Source organism: Oncorhynchus gorbuscha, linkage group LG15, assembly GCF_021184085.1.
Source record: "Oncorhynchus gorbuscha isolate QuinsamMale2020 ecotype Even-year linkage group LG15, OgorEven_v1.0, whole genome shotgun sequence".
NCBI lineage: Eukaryota > Metazoa > Chordata > Actinopteri > Salmoniformes > Salmonidae > Oncorhynchus > Oncorhynchus gorbuscha.
Window position 1 is genome coordinate 18,570,289 of NC_060187.1, and position 21,381 is coordinate 18,591,669.

Below are 21,381 nucleotides of genomic sequence, written 5' to 3' on the forward strand. Positions count from 1 at the left end.
GGGAGGCAGTCAGGTAGACCAGCAGGCAGGCAGACCAGGAGGCAGGCAGACCAGGAGGGAGGGAGGGAGGGAGGCAGTCAGGTAGACCAGCAGGCAGGCAGACCAGGAGGCAGGCAGACCAGGAGGGAGGGAGGGATGCAGTCAGGTAGACCAACAGGCAGGCAGACCAGGAGGCAGGCAGACCAGGAGGGAGGGAGGCAGGGAGGCAGTCAGGTAGACCAGCAGGCAGGCAGACCAGGAGGCAGGCAGACCATGATGGAGGGAGGGAGACAGGGAGGCAGTCAGGCAGACCAGGAGGAAGGGAGGGAGGCGTCAGGCAGACCAGGAGGCAGGCAGACCAGGAGGCAGGCCGATGTAGGGATCAGATGTCTTTGCCACCCTGAGAAAGAAAGTAAGAGAGCTCTAGGTTTGTTTTCCTCGTTCCTCTCTTCTCTGGAAGAAGAACAGAATGTTGTTGTCAGTCAGGCAGTCAGTCCGAGAGAGAGAGCATATTTTTAGATACACTTCTCTAAAGGCCTGCCTGCTTGTCCTCCCCCGTACATGCGTCATCACAATTTAAACTTAAATGATTATTCCAGCGAATGGCCATCGATGGAGATTTACAAAAATGATGTCCAAATATTGTGTGTATGGGATTTTACGGGCAAGTGAGCAGTGTTTGGCTAATCTTCAACGGCTCTGAGGATGAGTCTTCTGCAATGTGTTACCGGCTAGGTCCAATTTTGTATCAATATATAAAGACAACGCATTGAAAGACTAATAAAAGGTATTTTTGCTATGATCAAATTTGTCAATATGTAGAAAGCATTGAAAGCAGCCAAGTCAAGTGTCATTTTGATGCTCAACATGTTCAAAATAAATGCAATCTAATGGTGTTCTTTTCCAAGTGTTTGTCATTCTTGGGCCTAATGGCAGGTGTCCATCTGTGCCTTTCTGTTTTGGCTAGACAGTCAATGGAGATGACAGTATTGTGTTGTTCTTTTACCTCCAATCAACTGACAAAGATGAATTTGAAACATTAGACTATATACAGAGACAAAATATGCAGCATTTATCCAGTGCATGTTGAACCACTCATAACAAAGTGACAACATATCGTTTCACTGTGTAGTTAGTGTGTGTGGATAGTTAGGTTTCACTAACTACGCTCGGCTTGAAACAGCTGTTCTGTGGGGGTGTTAGTGCACGTACAGCATTGTCTCAGTGTTGAGAGAGAGAGAGAGAGAGAGAGAGAGAGAGAGAGAGAGAGAGAGAGAGAGAGAGAGAGAGAGAGAGAGAGAGAGAGAGAGAGAGAGAGAGAGAGAGAGAGAGAGAGAGAGAGAGAGGCATGCTTGTTGAAATGCGCAGCGCATACTTCATGATCGAGCGACGTGACCACACGCAGTTAACCGCAAGGCAGTGGAATGGCATGATTAAATAACAACAGTCATAATTCCCCGAACCAAGATTCGAGTCACAGACGGAGTCAGATCTGCGTTGAACACACTATTTTCCAATTATCTTCAATTCTCTAATTTTGCCCCTCTCCCTTTCAACGTGAATACCCTCATAAATGGTGTCGAGTGAGGAGAACCTGCTTAACTGAACTCACAAGTTCCCTGGCCGTCCGACTGCGCCCTGAGGGAGTTGCTTTGCACCACGAAAGCGCCCGGTGTTGCGGTTCTCCTCCTCTCCCCTTCAACACTAAAAACCAAGGAGATTTCACTCGAGTCGTGCTGTTGTTTTATGGATATCACCGCTGAGATGGTAAGATTTATTATCAACCCGACCGCTCCTTCTGAAGCAATTCTAGTCTGCCTATTCATCATCATGTAATGGACTACCAATCTCCTCTAAAGTGTTTTGCATAGGCTACGACAAATGCCTGTTTTTCTCTTTTGCGGTTACTACGGTGTTTATGTGCACATTTCAGAGAACAGTGTAGATGAGATTGATATTTCTGATGTTATTTAACATACAGCCTTATTGATTTCCGTGCCTTGCTTCGGATGTGAACAAGAGCGAATAACGGTATGCAATCTGCACCGCAGCCGGTGTGTGTATCAGTATGATCCGAGCGCGCCTCACCATCGCCTCGCGGGGACCGGGCATCTTGCGGCATGTGTTAAGGGAGAGTTGAGCTTAGAGGGATACTTTACAGTCGCAGGTAGGTTGATGTTTGCCCATAGAGAGAAAGAGGAAATATAATGTATAGAAGATAATACATTTAAGCCGATGGAAATTGACACAACACACACTGCCCTTGTCTTGTGCATCAAGAACACTCCAATGGTGTGGGTAAATTGGGTATTTTTTTTCCCGTGAATTGAATTATAGGTTAGGCTCAGAATACAGTTATGTATTTATTTACAGGGCCACTGTCATCTGACAATATATCTCTTTATCAATGGACTCAATTAATTGCCATTTATAAAGCACGTTTTAATAGAGGGGTATTGATTTATGTTTTCCGTCGTAATTGCAAGGCCACACTATGAAAAGCTTCTTCAAGCATCCTTTCTTTTACCGCTTTTTACAGCTATTCTTAATCGCAGACAATTTTTTATATATCATGCTATTGTTATAAGACAACAATAACATAACATTTTAACAAAACACAATTGCTGTTTTATACATGTAATAATATATGAATTATATATGTCTGGTCTATAGCTACGTAAACTATAGCTACGTATAACACACCACGCCCACAGCATTATTGTCTTCATATCAATTGTTAATACTGCCCCTCCCAATAATTAGCTTAATTTTTATCTAAAAAATATAACCTTCCAGGATAAGACATTTTGCCTAGGCTATAACAAAATGTCCACAGTGCACCAGGGCTCACAGCAGTCCAGCATAATTGTATGATTGATTATCATGCTAATATGATTTGCTATTGGATTGTTGCTATGCTAATCATTTTTTAAACCACAGAAAAACCCAACATGTCTATAATATGGATAGCAAGCGCTATAGATGGTTATTTCTGTGTAAAACTCAAATTCCTGAGATCAATGTTTACATCCTTTCCCTAGTTTCCACACAATACATTAATAAAACATATGGATTCAAACACAAGACCATGGTATAATCCAAGCCTTTTTATACATGATGCAGATACTCTCTATAGTCCTGTTCCTGTATATATAGAAAGCCCACACCCTGCCCTGTAGGAAACAGCTGTGTGACCTTGCAATCTGTCATTGTATCAATGAAATCATTGCTTTCTCTCCTCCCTTCCCTTCTCTCCTGTTTTCTCTCCTCCCTCCCATTCTCTCCTGTTTTCTCTCCTCCCTCCCTTCCATTCTCTCCTATTTTCTCTCCTCTCTCCCTTCCCTTCTCTCCTATTTTCTGTCCTCCCTCCCTTCTCTTCTTTCCTCCCTTCTCTCCTCCCTTCCATTCTCTCCTGTTTTCTCTCCTCCCTTCCTTCTCTTCTTTCCTCCCTCCTCTCCTCCCTCCCTTCTCTTCTTTCCTCCATTCTCTCCTCCCTTCCCTTCTCTCCTATTTTCTCTCCTCCCTTCCCTTCTCTCCTATTTTCTCTCCTCCCTCCCTTCTCTTCTTTCCTCCCTTCTCTTCTTTCCTCCCTTCTCTCCTCCCTCCCTTCTCTTCTCTTTTCCTCCCTCCCTTCCCTTCTCTCCTATATTCTCTCCTCCCTCCCTTCTCTTCTTTCCTCCCTTCTCTTCTTTCCTCCCTTCTCTCCTTTCCTCCCTTCTCTCCTGTTTTCTCTCCTCCCTCCCTTCCCTTCTCTCCTGTTTTCTCTCCTCCCTCCCTTCCCTTCTCTCCTATTTTCTTTCCTTCCCTTCTCTTCTTTCTCCTCCCTTCTCTTCCTTTCCTCCCTCTCTTTCCTCCGTTTTCTCTCCTCCCTCCCTTCCCTTCCTCCCTTCTCTCCTATATTCCTCCCTCCCTCCCCTTCCCTTCTTTCCTCCCTTCTCTTTTTCTCTCTCTCCTCCCTTCCCTTCTCTCCTATATTCTCCCTCCCTCCCTCCCTTCTCTTCTCTTCTTCCTCCCTTCTCTTCTTTCCTCCCTTCTCTCCTCCCTCCCTTCTCTTCCTTCCTCCCTTCTCTCCTATATTCTCTCCTCCCTCCCTTCTCTTCTTTCCTCCCTTCTCTTCTTTCCTCCCTTCTCTTCTTTCCTCCCTTCTCTCCTCCCTCCCTTCTCTTCTTTCCTCCCTTCCCTTCTCTCCTCCCTTCTCTCCTCCCTCCCTTCTCTCCTCCCTTCTCTTCTTTCCTCCCTTCTCTTCTTTCCTCCCTTCTCTCCTCCCTCCCTTCTCTTCTTTCCTCCCTTCCCTTCTCTCCTATATTCTCTCCTCCCTCCCTTCTCTTCTTTCCTCCCTTCTCTTCTTTCCTCCCTTCTCTCCTCCCTCCCTTCTCTTCTTTCTCCCTTCCCTTCCTCCTTCTCTCCTCCCTCCCTCTCCTCCCTTCTTTTCCTCCCTTCTCTTCTTTCCTCCCTTCTCCCTCCCTTCCTTCTTTCTTCCCTCCCTCCCTCCTCCCTTCTTTCTTCCTCCTCCTTCTCTTTCCTCCCTTCTCCCTCCCTTCTCTCCTCCTCTCCCTTCTCTTCTTCTCTCCCTCCCTCCCTTCTCTCCTCCTTCTCTCCTCCCTCCCTTCTCTTCTTTCCTCCCTTCTTTCTTCCCTTCCTCCCCATCCCTTCTCTTCTTTCTTCCCTTCTCTCTTTCCTCCCTTCCCTTCTCTTCTTTCCTCCCTCCCTCTCTTCTTTCCTCCCTTCTCTTCTTTCCTCCCTTATCTCCTCTTCTCCCAGCTTTCTCTTCTGTCTTCTCCCTCCTGCTATTAGCATCTGTTATACTGTAGAAGACTGGTCAATATACACTAGCAGCTTTATACTATATAGCTTTCTCTTTTCCCTTTTCTCCTGCTCCTGGTAAATATACTGTGTGTGTGTGTGTGTGTGTGTGTGTGTGTGTGTGTGTGTGTGTGTGTGTGTGTGTGTGTGTGTGTGTGTGTGTGTGTGTGTGTGTGTGTGTGTGTGTGTGTGTGTGTGTGTGTGTGTGTGTGTGTGTGTGTGTGTGTGTGTGTGTGTGCTGGAGTCTGTCCTCTGTGGTCGCTGTTCAGATGGTTGGTTCTACAAAGCCTCTGTACCATCAAATTGATTAATCTTAATAACTACCAGCTGATTTGCAAAACAAAGTATATGCAGCAAACCACTAAAATATTATGTGCATGCGTAGGCGTACTGAATGTGCAACTAGCTCTCACATTTTCACTTCAGAATTAGGCCGTTTACCCATGTTGCTCCAAACTTCAAATTTCGAAGTGTTTTTGACACCCTTGGTTAACTCCTGCTCATTATTGTTCTGTTTCTCCAAAACATAATTTCGAAGTCACTCTTGAGTGATCTGCCTGAAATGTGTGTGTGTTTAAACGGTATTCATGTAAATTGTGTGTGTGCGTGTGTTTTGGGGGATGGGTGGTTTTCTGCTCCTTGATAATGGTCAAACACAGTATTGGCAGTATTTGCCAATCTGTGTATACAGACAATATGGCTGCAGTCTCACTCAAAAGGAGGAGTGAATGAGTAATAATAGTTAAAGATTTAATCAGCCCATTTAACAGTGCTGCCAGGCCAGTGTAGCAGAACCCAGAGCCCAGAGGAGGAGGAAAGGACATTAGGCATGGGACCCAGTTACAGCTCATCAGCACTACACTAAAGACAAAGTCAAACAGACTGAGAATCTTTATGCTACTTAGTTAAATAAAGGGACTCCTTGTTCTTCATGTTGATGTGGTGCCGCAACCACAATACAAGGAAGTGATGTTTTAATTTGCACTTAGTCCTACAGTATGGTGCTGTATTACGCAGTGCACAATGCACATCCCTCCCCTCGTAGTTTACCATATAGCAGCTAGTCAGTACTGGGACGGGATTCATAAATCATCACAGAGTAGGAGTGTTGATCTAGGATCAGTTTTGACTTTTAGATCACAATCAATACAATTGCATGGACAAGGCAGACCTGATCCTAGATCAGCACTCATACTCTGAGAGGTTTCATGGATACAGGCCCAGAACTCTCCTACCTCTCAGTGATGTTTTCATTTCACCACATACTGTAGAGACAGACAGAGAGCAGCCAGACCACGCCAGGGTCGGAGACACTACTCACTCATCTGAAACTCATTGGTTAATGTAGTGTGACAGTCAGTGAGTGCAGGGAAGAGGGAGAGGGGAAGATAGAGGGATGGAGGGAGGAAGAGGTGTAGAGGAAGTGAGAGGTATGTACTGAGGGGTAGTAGCTGCAGAGGAAGAGGGAGGGAAAGGGGGATGGAAGAGAGGGAAAGGGGGATGGAGGAAGAAGAGAGGGAAAGGGGGATGGAGAGAGGTAGGGGAAGAGAGGGGGAAAGGGGGGACAGAGGGAGGTAGGGGAAGAGAGTGGGAAAGGGGGATGGAGGGAGGTATGGGAAGAGAGAGGGAAAGGGGGATGGAGAGAGGTAGGGGAAGAGAGGGGGAAATGGGGGACAGAGGGAGGTAGGGAAAGAGAGTGGGAAAGGGGGACAGAGTGAGGTAGGGGAAGAGAGGGGGAAAGGGAGGACAGAGTGAGGTAGGGGAAGAGAGTGGGAAAGGGGGGACAGAGGGAGGTAGGGGAAGAGAGTGGAAAAGGGGGGACGGAGGGAGGTATGGGAAGAGAGAGGGAAAGGGGGATGGAGAGAGGTAGGGGAAGAGAGGGGGAAAGGGGGACAGAGGGAGGTAGGGGAAGAGAGTGGGAAAGGGGGGACAGAGTGAGGTAGGGGAAGAGAGGGGGAAATGGGGGACAGAGGGAGGTAGGGAAAGAGAGTGGGAAAGGGGGACAGAGTGAGGTAGGGGAAGAGAGGGGGAAAGGGGGACAGAGTGAGGTAGGGGAAGAGAGTGGGAAAGGGGGACAGAGGGAGGTAGGGGAAGAGAGTGGAAAAGGGGGGACGGAGGGAGGTATGGGAAGAGAGAGGGAAAGGGGGATGGAGAGAGGTAGGGGAAGAGAGGGGGAAAGGGGGGACAGAGGGAGGTAGGGGAAGAGAGTGGGAAAGGGGGGACAGAGTGAGGTAGGGGAAGAGAGGGGGAAAGGGGGGACAGAGTGAGGTAGGGGAAGAGAGTGGGAAAGGGGGGACAGAGGGAGGTAGGGGAAGAGAGGGGGAAAGGGGGACAGAGTGAGGTAGGGGAAGTGAGGGGGAAAGGGGGATGGAGGGAGGTATGGGAAGAGAGAGGGAAAGGGGGATGGAGAGAGGTAGGGGAAGAGAGGGGGAAAGGGGGACAGAGGGAGGTAGGGGAAGAGAGTGGGAAAGGGGGATGGAGGGAGGTATGGGAAGAGAGAGGGAAAGGGGGATGGAGAGAGGTATGGGAAGAGAGAGGGAAAGGGGGATGGAGAGAGGTAGGGGAAGAGAGGGGGAAAGGGGGACAGAGGGAGGTAGGGGAAGAGAGTGGAAAAGGGGGATGGAGGGAGGTATGGGAAGAGAGAGGGAAAGGGGGATGGAGAGAGGTAGGGGAAGAGAGGGGGAAAGGGGGGACAGAGGGAGGTAGGGGAAGAGAGTGGAAAAGGGGGATGGAGGGAGGTATGGGAAGAGAGAGGGAAAGGGGGATGGAGAGGTAGGGGAAGAGAGGGGGAAAGGGGGGACAGAGGGAGGTAGGGGAAGAGAGTGGGAAAGGGGGACAGAGTGAGGTAGGGGAAGAGAGGGGGAAAGGGGGACAGAGTGAGGTAGGGGAAGAGAGTGGGAAAGGGGGACAGAGGGAGGTAGGGGAAGAGAGGGGGAAAGGGGGACAGAGTGAGGTATGGGAAGTGAGGGGGAAAGGGGGATGGAGGGAGGTAGGGGAAGAGAGGGGGAAAGGGGGACAGAGTGAGGTAGGGGAAGTGAGGGGGAAAGGGGGACAGAGTGAGGTAGGGGAAGAGAGGGGGAAAGGGGGACAGAGTGAGGTAGGGGAAGAGAGGGGGAAAGGGGGGACAGAGTGAGGTAGGGGAAGTGGGGGAAAGGGGGACAGAGTGAGGTAGGGGAAGAGAGGGGGAAAGGGGGGACAGAGTGAGGTAGGGGAAGAGAGGGGGAAAGGGGGACAGAGGGAGGTAGGGGAAGTGATGGGGAAAGGGGGGACAGAGTGAGGTAGGGGAAGTGAGGGGGAAAGGGGGACAGAGTGAGGTATGGGAAGTGAGGGGAAAGGGGGGACAGAGGGAGGTAGGGGGAAGAGGGGGGAAAGGGGGGACAGAGTGAGGCAGGGGAAGAGAGGGGGGAAAGGGGGACAGAGTGAGGTAGGGGAAGTGGGGGGAAAGGGGGGACAGAGTGAGGTAGGGGAAGAGAGGGGGAAAGGGGGGACAGGGTGAGGTAGGGGAAGAGAGGGGGAAAGGGGGACAGAGGGAGGTAGGGGAAGTGAAGGAGAAAGGGGGGACAGAGGAGGTAGGGGAAGAGAGGGGGAAAGGGGGACAGAGTGAGGTATGGGAAGTGAGGGGGAAAGGGGGACAGAGGGAGGTAGGGGAGTGAGGTAGGGGAAGGGGGGAAAGGGGGGACAGAGTGAGGCAGGGGGAGAGAGGGGGAAAGGGGGGACAGAGTGAGGTAGGGGGAAGTGGGGGGAAAGGGGGACAGAGTGAGGTAGGGGAAGAGAGGGGGAAAGGGGGACAGAGTGAGGTAGGGGAAGAGAGGGGGAAAGGGGGACAGAGGGAGGTAGGGGGAAGGGGGATGGAGGGAGGAGGGGAAGAGGGGGGAAAGAGGGGATGAGGGAGGTAGGGGAAGAGAGGGGGAAAGGGGGACAGAGTGAGGTAGGGGAAGTGAGGGGGAAAGGGGGACAGAGTGAGGTAGGGGAAGAGTGAGGTAGGGGAAGTGAGGGGGAAAGGGGGGACAGAGTGAGGTAGGGGAGTGAGGTAGGGGAAGAGAGGGGGAAAGGGGAGACAGAGGGAGGTATGGGAAGAGAGGGGGAAAGGGGGACAGAGTGAAGTAGGGGAAGTGAGGGGGAAAGGGGAGACAGAGTGAGGTAGGGGAAGAGAGGGGGAAAGGGGGGACAGAGTGAGGTAGGGGAAGAGAGGGGGAAAGGGGGGACAGAGTGAGGTAGGGGAAGTGAGGGGGAAAGGGGGATGGAAGGAGGTAGGGGAAGAGAGGGGGAAAGAGGGGATGAGGGAGGTAGGGGAAGAGAGAGGAGGGTGGAGGTAGGAGGAGGTGTGTGTGAAGAGAGAGGGGTATGGAGGGAGGAGGAGGTGTCTGTGAAAAGAGAGGGGGATAAACTTAAAAGGTGTAAGGGCAGAGATAGGGGGATGGAGGGAGGGAGTGAGGAGGAGGGGAAGAGGGATGTAAGGCAGGAGTAATCTATGGTGGAGTACGTATGACACAACTAAAGGAGCAGGGCTGAGTTGTGAGTGTCGACATTGATGTCCTCAGCCGTGAAAGTGCTCTAACGCGAGACGATAACATGATCTCACGGTATGCACGGCAACAGCCCCGTAAACACACTGTTGCACTGTGACCTCTGAGTTACCTGACCTGAAACACTGAAACATCTGCTTAGTCAGTGCTCCAGGTCTGTGTGATCCACCTCCCTGTACTGACCAGGATGCTGTGTATAGTAGAGGATCACTATCAGTATTACTAGCAGTCAGTGTCCTGGGAGTAGAGTGTGAACCACTGGGAGGAAGGAGAGGTCAGAAGTGACAAAGCTGCTAGTATAAACTGAGAGAGGTATAATACACTGCTCAAAAAAATAAAGGGAACACTTAAACAACACAATGTAACTCCAAGTCAATCACACTTCTGTGAAATCAAACTGTCCACTTAGGAAGCAACACTGATTGCCAATAAATTTCACATGCTGTTGTGCAAATGGAATAGACAACAGGTGGAAATTATAGGCAATTAGCAAGACACCTCCAATAAAGGAGTGGTTCTGCAGGTGGTAACCACAGACCACTTCTCAGTTCCTATGCTTCCTGGCTGATGTTTTGGTCACTTTTGAATGCTGGCGGTGCTTTCACTCTAGTGGTAGCATGAGACTACAACCCACACAAGTGGCTCAGGTAGTGCAGCTCATCCAGGATGATACATCAATGCGAGCTGTGGAAAGAAGGTTTGCTGTGTCTGTCAGCGTAGTGTCCAGAGCATGGAGGTGCTACCAGGAGACAGGCCAGTACATCAGGAGACGTGGAGGAGGCCGTAGGAGGGCTACAACCCAGCAGTAGGACCGCTACCTCCGCCTTTGTGCTAGGAGGAGCAGGAGGAGCACTGCCAGAGCCCTGCAAAATGACCTCCAGCAGGCCACAACTGTGCATGTGTCTGCTCATACGGTCAGAAACAGACTCCATGAGGGTGGTAATGAGGGCCCGACGTCCACAGGTGGGGGTTGTGCAACACCGTGCAGGACGTTTGGCATTTGCCAGAGAACACCAAGATTGGCAAATTTGCCACTGGCGCCCTGTGCTCTTCACAGGTGAAAGCAGGTTCACACTGAGCATGTGACAGACGTGACAGAGTCTGGAGATGCCTTGGAGAACTTTCTGCTGCCTGCAACATCCTCCAGCATGACCGGTTTGGCGTTGGGTCAGTCATGGCGTGGGCTGGCATTTCTTTGGGAGGCCGTACAGCCCTCCATGTGCTCACCAGAGGTAGCCTGACTGCCATTAGGTACCGAGATGAGATCCTCAGACCCCTTGTGAGACCATATGCTGGTGCGGTTGGCCCTGGGTTCCTCCTAATGCAAGACAATGCTAGACCTCATGTGGCTGGAGTGTGTCAGCAGTTCCTGCAAGAGGAAGGCATTGATGCTATGGACTGGCCCGCCCGTTCCCCAGACCTGAATCCAATTTAGCACATCTGGGACATCATGTCTCGCTCCATCCACCAACGCCACGTTGCACCACAGACTGTCCAGGAGTTGGCGGATGCTTTAGTCCAGTTGTGGGAGGAGATCCCTCAGGAGACCATCCGCCACCTCATCAGGAGCATGCCCAGGCGTTGTAGGGAGGTCATACAGGCACATGGAGGCCACACACACTACTGAACCTCATTTTGACTTGTTTTAAGGACATTACATCAAAGTTGGATCAGCACATTCAACTATGTAAAGAAAAAAGTATTTAATAAGAATATTTCATTCATTCAGATCTAGGATGTGTTATTTTAGTGTTCCCTTTATTTTTTTGAGCAGTGTATATCAACAGCACCATACAGATACAGATGCTAGAATGCTGCACTCACCTCTCTCAAGGGAGGACGGACATATCAGGACTGTTACTTACATATTCTGTTCTTAGATAGAAACTAGGGCTTGGCGACATAAAAATCGTATCATGCTATTTTTCTACATTCTGATGGTATTTTATTAGAGGTCGACCGATTATGATTTTTCAACGCCGATACTGATTATTGGAGGACCAAAAAAAGCCGATACCAATTAATCTGCCGGTTTTTAAATATATATTTGTAATAATGACAATTACAACTATACTGAATGAACAATGAACATTTTTGACTTAATATAATACATAAATAAAATCAATTTATACCCAAATAAATTATGAAACATGTTTGGTTTAAATAATACAAAAACACAGTGTTGGAGAAGAAAGTAAAAGTGTGCCATGTAGAAAAGCTAGCGTTTAAGTTCCTTGCTCAGAACATGAGAACATATGAAAGCTGGTGGTTCCTTTTAACATGAGACTTCAATTTTCCCAGTTAAGAAGTTTTAGGTTGTAGTTATTATAGGAATTATGACGCGTCGACTATTTCTCTCTATACCATTTGTATTTCATATACCTTTGACTATTGGATGTTCTTATAGGCCCTATAGTATTGCCAGTCTAATCTCGGGAGTTCATAGGCTTGAAGTCATAAACAGCGCTTTGCTTCAAGCATTGCTAAGAGCTGCTGGCAAACGCAGTAAAGAGCTGTTTGAATGAATGCTTACGAGCCTGCTGCAGCCTACCACCGTGCAATCAGACTGCTCTATCAAATATCAAATCATAGACTAAATTATAATAAACACACAGAAATACGAGCCTTTGGTCATTAATATGGTCAAATCCGGAAACTATCATTTCAAAAACAAAACGTTTATTCTTTCAGTGAAATACGGAACCTTCCGTATTTCATCGAACGGGTGGCAACTCTAAGTCTAAATATTGCTGTTACATTGCACAACCTTCAATATTATGTCATAATTATGTAAAATTCTGGACAATTAATTACGGTCTTTGTTAGGAAGAAATGGTCTTCACACAGTTCACAATGAGCCAGGCGGCCCAAACTGCTGCATATACCCTGACTCTGCTGGCACTGAACAAAAGACAAGTGACACAATTTCCCTAGTTAATATTGTCTGCTAACATGCATTTCTTTTAACTAAATATGCAGGTTTAAAAACATACTTCTCGGTATTTATTTTAAGGAAGGCATTGTTGTTTATGGTTAGGTACATTAATGCAACGCTTGTTCTTTTGTCGCAAATGTGCTTTTGTTAAATCATCACCCGTTTGACGAAATTGAAGTAGGCTGTGATTCGATGATAAATTAACAGGCACCGTTAGTTAACCTAGTAATATCATCAATCATGTGTAGTTAATTAGTGATTATGTGAAGATTGATTGTTTTTTGTAAGATAAGTTTAATGCTAGCTAGCAACTTACCATTTTGATGCTGCACTCGCGTAACAGGTGGTCAGACTGCCACGCAGTCTCCTCGTGGATTGCAATGTAATCGGCCATAATCGGCGTCCAAAAAGGCTGATTAGCGATTGTTATGAAAACTTGAAATCGGCCCTAATTAATCGGTCAAGACGATTAATCGGTCGACCTCTATATTTTATATTATTGATGAATAAAAGTTCTAAATTTGCTTTATGAGTAGTGCTTTACCCGAGGGTGGCAACAGATATATTCTAAATGATTTCAATGGGTCTTTCTCATTTGGATTGTTTGATACTGTTGAATTCAACTTCAACCTAAAAACCATTTCCTGCATTTCTGCGTTTCCTGCACTCATTTGAGATCATTTCCACACTGCCACGATATGGGCAAAAAATCTAGGCCTTATTTTTAACCAAATGTTGCATTTGTGATTTAGATCAAAACACTTGGGTGAACTTTTGGAATCATGGAAATAGAAGGTTGATTATAATTCTATAGTTAGAATATAAATAATAGTGGGCACTTTGAATACAGTGTTGACATGACAACAAATGAAAATTCCAAGGATGAGTTATTGTGACAGGTTAGGAACCAAAGTGATGTTCAGTGTTTCCTAGGGGACCCTATAATCTTTGGCTACATTCAATCTTTATTCATATAGCCAACATATTCATGCCTCGCCTATTCCTCTTTGATTTAGAAGATACTGTTGCACAAACAACATGCTGATTTAAGCCTCCACCAGCACTGGTATCAGGCTGTATTAGCTAGCTACGTTTGCTCGGACTCACTACTTTTATTAGCTAGTTAGCAAGCCACTTAACTAGCATTAGTGGCTAACATGATTTAGCTTAACTTGCAAAGAAAACACAAACTAGCTGTTTGCAGATGTAATAAACACAAACTAATATTGTAATTATAGAACACTTGTGAATTTATATTTAGATCAAAGTGGAAACAACATCGTAGTCATCAAGATTGACCATGCAGACTGAACGAAAGTCTCTCGTGGTCAAGCAACAACAAATACGCTCCTTGAGTGACAGGGGGTGAGACTAGGTCTGTGTGGAAAGCGGTGTGGAGAGAGAGAGCAGAGAGGGATGACTCAAGTAGCGGAGTTAACTATAAAACATGGACGTTACACACGGCGTATCACATTTAACAAACCAAACATTCAAATATCGTTATAGATGGGAAAGTAAAAACCCAAACTGGTATATAGTAAAATACCGCCCAGCCCTAAATAGCAACAACTAAATACCATTAACTTAATTAAAAACCAAATGTGCACCCTTTGAGTTGGGAAATGCTGCTTTCGCCTGTACTATATTCATACAGTTCCCCTTATGGGAAAGAAAGACAGAATGGGAACAAGAAACCAGGGCAGCTTTGATTTTGATGAAGAGTCTTCTGTCTGAACATTCTCTCTTTCTTTCCCCTCCCTCTCTGTTTCTTTCTCAGTCTCCTTCTTACTCTGTCTGTCTGATTCTCTCTATTTCTTTACTTATTTCTCTCTCCACGCTCTTCTCTCTCCCTCTCTCTCTCCTTGTTCTCTATCCCTCCCCCTCTCTCTCTCTCTCTCTCTTTTTTCTCTCTCTCTGCTCTCTCGCTCACTCCTTCTTGTTCTCTATCCTTTCTCTCTATATATCTCTCTCCTTCTTGTTCTTTATCCCTTTCTCTTTCTCTCGCCCGCTCTCTCTCTCTCTCTCTCGCCATTAATAATGTAGAGTGAAATATGTCTGTGTATGTTAATTTCGTTCATAAATCCTATGTCTAAATATAGAGCGGCAGACTTCAGTGACTAACTCAAGGATTGGTCTGGGCATTATCCTGTATTAACACACACTAATACCATTCCTGGAGGAGAGAATATATGAAGAACAGATATCCTCTGAAGTTAAATATATCCCCCATCATTCTCCCAACTGACGTGGAGTCCAGGGTCACATCAAAGAGAGCACAGTGTGTACACACACAAAAGCATCTTGCATGGGAACGCAGCTCTTTGCCTGTTTTCATCCCCCCGCCAACATAGTGTGTATGTGTGCGTGTGTATGTGTCCGTTTCTTTGTGTGTGTGTGTTTTCTTTTCAGAGCTTCAAATCAAATCAAATGTTATTTGTCACATGCGCCGAATACAACAGGTGAAATGCTTACAAGCATTTAACTAACAATGTTTTAAGAAGTTTTAAGAAAAAATAATAATAATTTGAAAGTAAAAGTAATAAATAATATATACAGGGGGTACCAGTACAGAGTCAATGTGCGGGGGCGCCCGTTAGTCGAGGTAATGGAGGTAATATTACATGTAGGTAGAGTAAAAGTCACTATGCATAGATAATAAACAGAGTAGCAGCAGCGTAAAAGAGGGGTCTGGGTAGCCCTTTGATTAGCTGTTTTTGACTTGGGGGTAGAAGCTATTTTAGAAGCCTCTTGGACCTAGACTTGGATCTCCGGTACCGCATGCCGTGGAGTCTTTGACAATTTTTAGGTCCTTCCTCTGATATCGCCTGCTATAGAGGTCCTGGATGGCAGGAAGCTTTGCCCCAGTGATGTACTGGGCCGTACGGACTACACTCTGTAGTGTTGCCATACCATAGGATCTGAGGACCTATGCCAAATCTTTTCAGTCTCCTGAGGGGGAATAGGCATTGTTGTGCCCTGTTCACGACTGTCTTAGTGTGTTTGGACCATGCTAGTTTGTTGGTGATGTGGACACACCATGGAACTTGAAGCTCTCAACCTGTTCCACTGCAGCCTTTTCCTGTGGTCCACAATCATCTCCTTTGTCTTGATCACGTTGAGGGAGAGGTTGTTGTCCTGGCACCATATGGCCAGGTCTCTGACTTCCTCCCTATAGGCTATCTCATCATTGTTGGTGATCAGGCCTACATGTTGTGTTATCGGCAAACTTGATGATGGTGTTGGAGTCATACCTGGCCATGCAGTCATGAGTGAACAGGGAGTACAGGATGGGCCTGAGCACACACCCCTGAGGGGGCCCCATGTTGAGGATCAGCGTGGCGGATGTGTTGTTACCTACCCTTACCACTTGGGGGGCGGCCCGTCAGGAAGTCCAGGATCCAGTTGCAGAGGGAGGTGTTTAGTCCCAGGGTCCTTAGCTTAGTGATGAGCTTTGACAGGCACTAAGGTGTTGAACGCAAAGCTGTAGTCAATGAATAACATTCTTTTGTCCAGGTTGGAAAAGGAAGGGGTTGAGTGCAATAGAGATTGCATCATCTGTGGATCTGTTGGGGCGGTATGGAAATTGGAGTGGGTCTAGGGTTTCGGGGATCATGATGTTGATGTGATCCATGACCAGCCTTTCAAAGCACTTCATGGCTACAGACATGAGTGCTAGGGGTCAGTAGTAATGTAGGCAGGTTACCTTAGTGTTCTTGGACAAAGGGACTATGGTGGACTGCTTGAAACATGTTGGTATTACAGACTCAGTCATGGACAGGTTGAAAATGTCAGTGAAGACACTTGCCAGTTGGTCAGAGCATTCTCAGAGTACACGTCCTGGTAATCCGTCTGGCCCTGCGGCCTTGTGAATGTTGACCTGTTTAAAGGTCTTGCCTCAAAGCGAGCATAGAAGTAATTTAGCTCGTCTGGTAGGCTCGTGTCACTGGGCAGCTCTCGGCTGTGTTTCCCTTTGTAGTCTGTAATAGTTTTCAAGCTCTGCCACATAAGTCGAGCGTAGGAGCCGGTGTAGTACGATTCAATCTTAGTCCTGTATTGGCGCTTTGCCTGTTTGATGGTTCGTCAGAGGGCATAGCGGGATTTCATTTAAGCTTCCAGGTTAGAGTTCCGCTCCTTGAAAGTGTCTTCACTCTCTTTATAAGAGAAGAGAGAAGCATCTGTCTCTGTGGATATGTGAAGCGAATCATCTCTCTCTCCCTATCTCCCCCTCTATGAGTATTTTCACTCTACCTCTGAGATAAAACTTCACCCTGCCCACTCTCGGTCTTTATGAGGGTATAAGAAGTGATATGTGTGGAAAAAGGAAGCTATTTGAGGGGAGAAGGTTTGAGGGGAGAAGGAAGGCTGGACTGTATAAGAAAGGCTGAGAGGAAAAGCTGTGCTGTGTTTGAGAAAGTGGAAAGCTATTGATCCTCCTCCTCTCTTCAATACCCATTATGTCTGCTGTTCCTGCCTCTCTTCCTTTAGCCAATCAGAGACTGTTACATAACAAGGCCTGTGGTTCGAGAGGTACTCTAGAGAGAAGAAAGGAGAGGGTGTGAGTCTGTGTGTAAAGAAGTGTGTGTGCCTCTATGTGTCTTATGTCCGTAGCACGCGCGCACACACACACACACACACACACACACACACACACACACACACACACACACACACACACACACACACACACACACACACACACACACACACACACACACACACACACACACACACACACACACACCTTTTGTTATTTGGTCAAATCAAATCAAATCAAATTGTATTTGTCACATACACATGGTTAGCAGATGTTAATGCGAGTGTAGCGAAATGCTTGTGCTTCTAGCAGTAATAATGCAGTAATAACCAACAAGTAATCTAACTAACAATTCCAAAACTATTGTCTGTGGGCGGAGCAGTTGCCGTACCAGGCGGTGATACAGCCCGCCAGGATGCTCTCGATTGTGCATCTGTAGAAGTTTGTGAGTGCTTTTGGTGACAAGCCGAATTTCTACAGCCTCCTGAGGTTGAAGAGGCGCTGCTGCGCCTTCTTCACGATGCTGTCTGTGTGAGTGGACCAATTCAGTTTGTCTGATGTGTATGCCAAGGAACTTAAAACTTGCTACCCTCTCCACTACTGTTCCATCGATGTGGATAGGGGGGTGTTCCCTCTGCTGTTTCCTGAAGTCCACAATCATCTCCTTAGTTTTGTTGACGTTGAGTGTGAGTTTATTTTCCTGACACCACACTCCGAGGGCCCTCACCTCCTCCCTGTAGGCCGTCTCGTCGTTGTTGGTAATCAAGCCTACCACTGTTGTGTCGTCCGCAAACTTGATGATTGAGTTGGAGGCGTGCCTGGCCACGCAGTCGTGGGTGAACACGGAGTACAGGAGAGGGCTCAGAACGCACGCTTGTGGGGCCCCAGTGTTGAGGATCAGCGGGGTGGAGATGTTGTTGCCTACCCTCACCACCTGGGGGTGGCTCGTCAGGAAGTCCAGTACCCAGTTGCACAGGGCGGGGTCGAGACCCAGGGTCTCGAGCTTGATGACGGGCTTGGAGGGTACTATGGTGTTGAATGCCGAGCTGTAGTCGATGAACAGAATTCTCACATAGGTATTCCTCTTGTCCAGATGGGTTAGGGCAGTGTGCAGTGTGGTTGAGATTGCATCGCCTGTGGACCTATTTGGGCGGTAAGCAAATTGGAGTGGGTCTAGGGTGTCAGGTAGGGTGGAGGTGATATGGTCCTTGACTAGTCTCTCAAAGCACTTCATGATGACGGAAGTGAGTGGTAGTCGTTTAGCTCAGTTACCTTAGCTTTCTTGGGAACAGGAACAATGGTGGCCCTCTTGAAGCATGTGGGAACAGCAGACTGGTATAGGGATTGATTGAATATGTCCGTAAACACACCGGCCAGCTGGTCTGCGCATGCTCTGAGGGCGCAGCTGGGGATGCCGTCTGGGCCTGCAGCCTTGCGAGGGTTAACACGTTTAAATGTCTTACTCACCTCGGCTGCAGTGAAGGAGAGTCCGCATGTTTTCGCTGCAGTCCGTGTCAGTGGCACTGTATTGTCCTCAAAGCGGGCAAAAAAGTTACTTAGCTTGTTAGGGCCGTGGTTCCGTGGTGGGAACATCAATCAGCGGAAATTTCAAGTGCGCCACGTATAGTTTTTGATAAAACTCAAACTTTCATTAAAATGCACATACAATGTACTGAATTAAAGCTACACTCGTTGTGAATCTAGCTACCGAGTCAGATTTGTAAAATGCTTTTCGGCGAAAGCATGAGAAGCTATTATCTGATAGCATACACCCCCAAAGTACTGCAACGCTACTTAAAACGCCAGATTTTGCATTACCCGGCGCTACCCAAAACGCTGAAATAAAATATAAAACATTCATTACCGTTGACGAGCTTCTTTCTTGGCACTCCTATATATCCCATAAACATCCCAGTTGGATCTTTTTCCCCGATTAAATCCGTCATTGTATAGCCAAAATGTCATTTTCTGAAGACCGGTCTGATCCAGGAATATTCCGTTTTCCAAGACGCAACGTCACTTTTTAAAATGACAAAAGGTGCCTATATACTTTTACAAAAAACTTCAACCTACATTTCTAAACCAACGTTAGGTATTAATAAACTTTAATTAGCTATACAATTCATCACGGGGCGATTTGTATTCGATAGCAGCTAGTCTGGAAATCAACGGCCATCTTTCCCATTTTAATAACTTCCTGTTGACAAACTGAAACAGGAAAGGGTAAAACGTAATAGAACCAAGGATTAAGTCTGCTCAAAACATCGTGTGGAAGCTGTAGGCGTTTACATTACGGCTTCATGTATTTGCGTTCGTCTTGAACAATACATTGACTGGCGGAGTAATATATTTTTTGTGTTTTTGGAGAACAGTTTTTCGAGGGATTTTTACTGCTAAACACGTTGTGTTATAGCCACAGACACAATTTAATCAGTTTTAGAGACTTCAGAGTGTTTTCTATACACACATACTTATAATTTGCATATACTATATTCCAAACATGAGTAGCAGGACTTTGAAATGTTGAGCGATTTTTAACAAAAAGCTGCGAAAATTCGCGATTGACTGTAGACCCTGCCACATATCTTTTGTGTCTGAGCCATTGAATCGAGATTCTACTTTGTCTCTATACTGACGCTTAGCTTGTTTGATAGCCTTGCGGAGGGAATAGCTGCACTGTTTGTATTCGGTCATGTCACCTTGCCCTGATTAAAAGCAGTGGTTCGCGCTTTCAGTTTCACGCGAATGCTGCCATCAATCCACGGTTTCTGGTTAGGGAATGTTTTAGTCGTTGCTATGGGAACGACATCTTCAACGCACGTTCTAATGAACTCGCACACCGAATCAGCATATTCGTCAATGTTGTTATCTGACACAATACGAAACATATCCCAGTCCACGTGATGGAAGCAGGCTTGGAGTGTGGAGTCAGCTTGGTCGGACCAGCATTGGACAGACCTCAGCGTGGGAGCTTCTTTTTTTAGTTTCTGTCTGTAGGCAGGGATCAACAAAATGGAGTCGTGGTCAGCTTTTCCGAAAGGAGGGCAGGGCAGGGCCTTATATCTGTCGCGGAAGATAGAGTAACAATGATCCAAGGTTTTGCCACCCCTGGTTGAGCAATCAGGGAGTCTTGTTTTCAGATTAGCCTTGTTAAAATCCCCAGCTACAATGAATGCAGCCTCCGGATAAACGGATTCCAGTTTGCAAAGAGTCAAATAAAGTTTGTTCAGAGCCATCGATGTGTCTGCTTGGGGGGGATATATACGGCTGTGATTATAATCGAAGAGAATTCTCTTGGCAGATAATGTGGTCGACATTTGATTGTGAGGAATTCTAAATCAGGTGAACAGAAGGATTTGAGTTCCTGTATGTTTCTTCCATCACACCATGTCTCGTTAGCCATAAGGCATACGCCCCCGCCCCTCTTCTTACCAGAAAGATGTTTGTTTCTGTCAGCGCGATGCGAGGAGAAACCCGCTGGCTGCACCGCCTCCGATAGCGTCTCTCCAGTGAGCCATGTTTCCGTGAAGCAAAGAACGTTACAGTCTCTGATGTCCCTCTGGAATGCTACCCTTGCTCGGATTTCATCAACCTTGTTGTCAAGAGACTGGACATTGGTGAGAAGAATGCTAGGGTGTGGTGCACGATGTGCCCGTCTCCGGAGTCTGACCAGAAGACCGCCTCGTTTCCCTCTTTTACGGGGTCGTTTTTTTGGGTCGCCGCATGGGATCCATTCCGTTGTCCTGATTGAAAGGCAGAACACAGGATCCGCGTCGCGAAAATCATATTCTTGGTCGTACTGATGATGAGTTGACGCTGATCCTATATTCAGTAGTTCTTCTCGACTGTATGCAATGAAACCTAAGATGACCTGGGGTACTAATGTAAGAAATAACACGTAAAAAAAACTGCATAGTTTCCTAGGAACGCAAAGCGAGGCGGCCATCTCTGTCGTCGCCGGAACTTAGAGTGAGATACCATCAGTGTCTTTATGGTTTGATATTCTCATTCCTTGGAACTGAATCAATGGTGATTGTGCTTGAGCAGTCACCATGTAAACGTTTGTGTAATGCAATACAGTAGTATAGTGGCTTACATACTGTACCTCTGTGGCAGATTTGGGTTGTGGTGAATGGAGATTCATGTTGTGACTTGTATTTCTAATCAGCAGTGTAGCATGTGTGTTTTTGTGTTTACTGTCCTGTGTTACCCCACAGTCAAACAGATATCTAGATAGAAATGTATAGGTCTGTGGTGTGTGTTTCTGCTCTAAATGTACTACTGAACACTGAGAAATAACATTTATATCACACATTTCCTACTTTATTCTTTAGACGTGTATAAACAGTAGTCTAACATCTCCTGTTTCTCTGTGTCTATTTCCAGATCCCAAGGTGAGGCCAGAAAGCTGACCAGCATCCCTGTCTGTCTGTGCATCCTCAAGACCTCACCTCCACATCTGATTGGACTATTGGAGCCCCTGAGGAAAACAAAATGTCTGCCGCTATGAGCGCCCCCCTCCTGGCCCTCCTCCTCCTCCTGCTGCCCTTGGTAAGCTGTTGGCCTGGCCAGACATTATTTATGGCTAGCAAAGCCATGGGGAG

The 21,381-nt window shown here is 46.9% G+C and overlaps 1 protein-coding gene across 4 annotated transcripts in view; it reads left to right on the top strand.

The window, feature by feature from the left end:
- Nucleotides 1-1,368: 1,368 nt before the first annotated feature.
- The window catches only part of LOC123996696 (pituitary adenylate cyclase-activating polypeptide type I receptor-like), a 67,857-nt gene continuing 47,844 nt past the window's right edge, over nucleotides 1,369-21,381 (top strand). For all 4 annotated transcript variants that reach the window (XM_046300303.1, XM_046300304.1, XM_046300305.1 and 1 more), the window contains exons 1-2: nucleotides 1,369-1,746; nucleotides 21,164-21,328. In XM_046300303.1, the coding sequence (XP_046156259.1) occupies nucleotides 21,272-21,328 (57 nt within the window). In that variant the 5' untranslated portion in view covers nucleotides 1,369-1,746; nucleotides 21,164-21,271. The remainder of the gene's footprint in view (nucleotides 1,747-21,163; nucleotides 21,329-21,381) is intronic.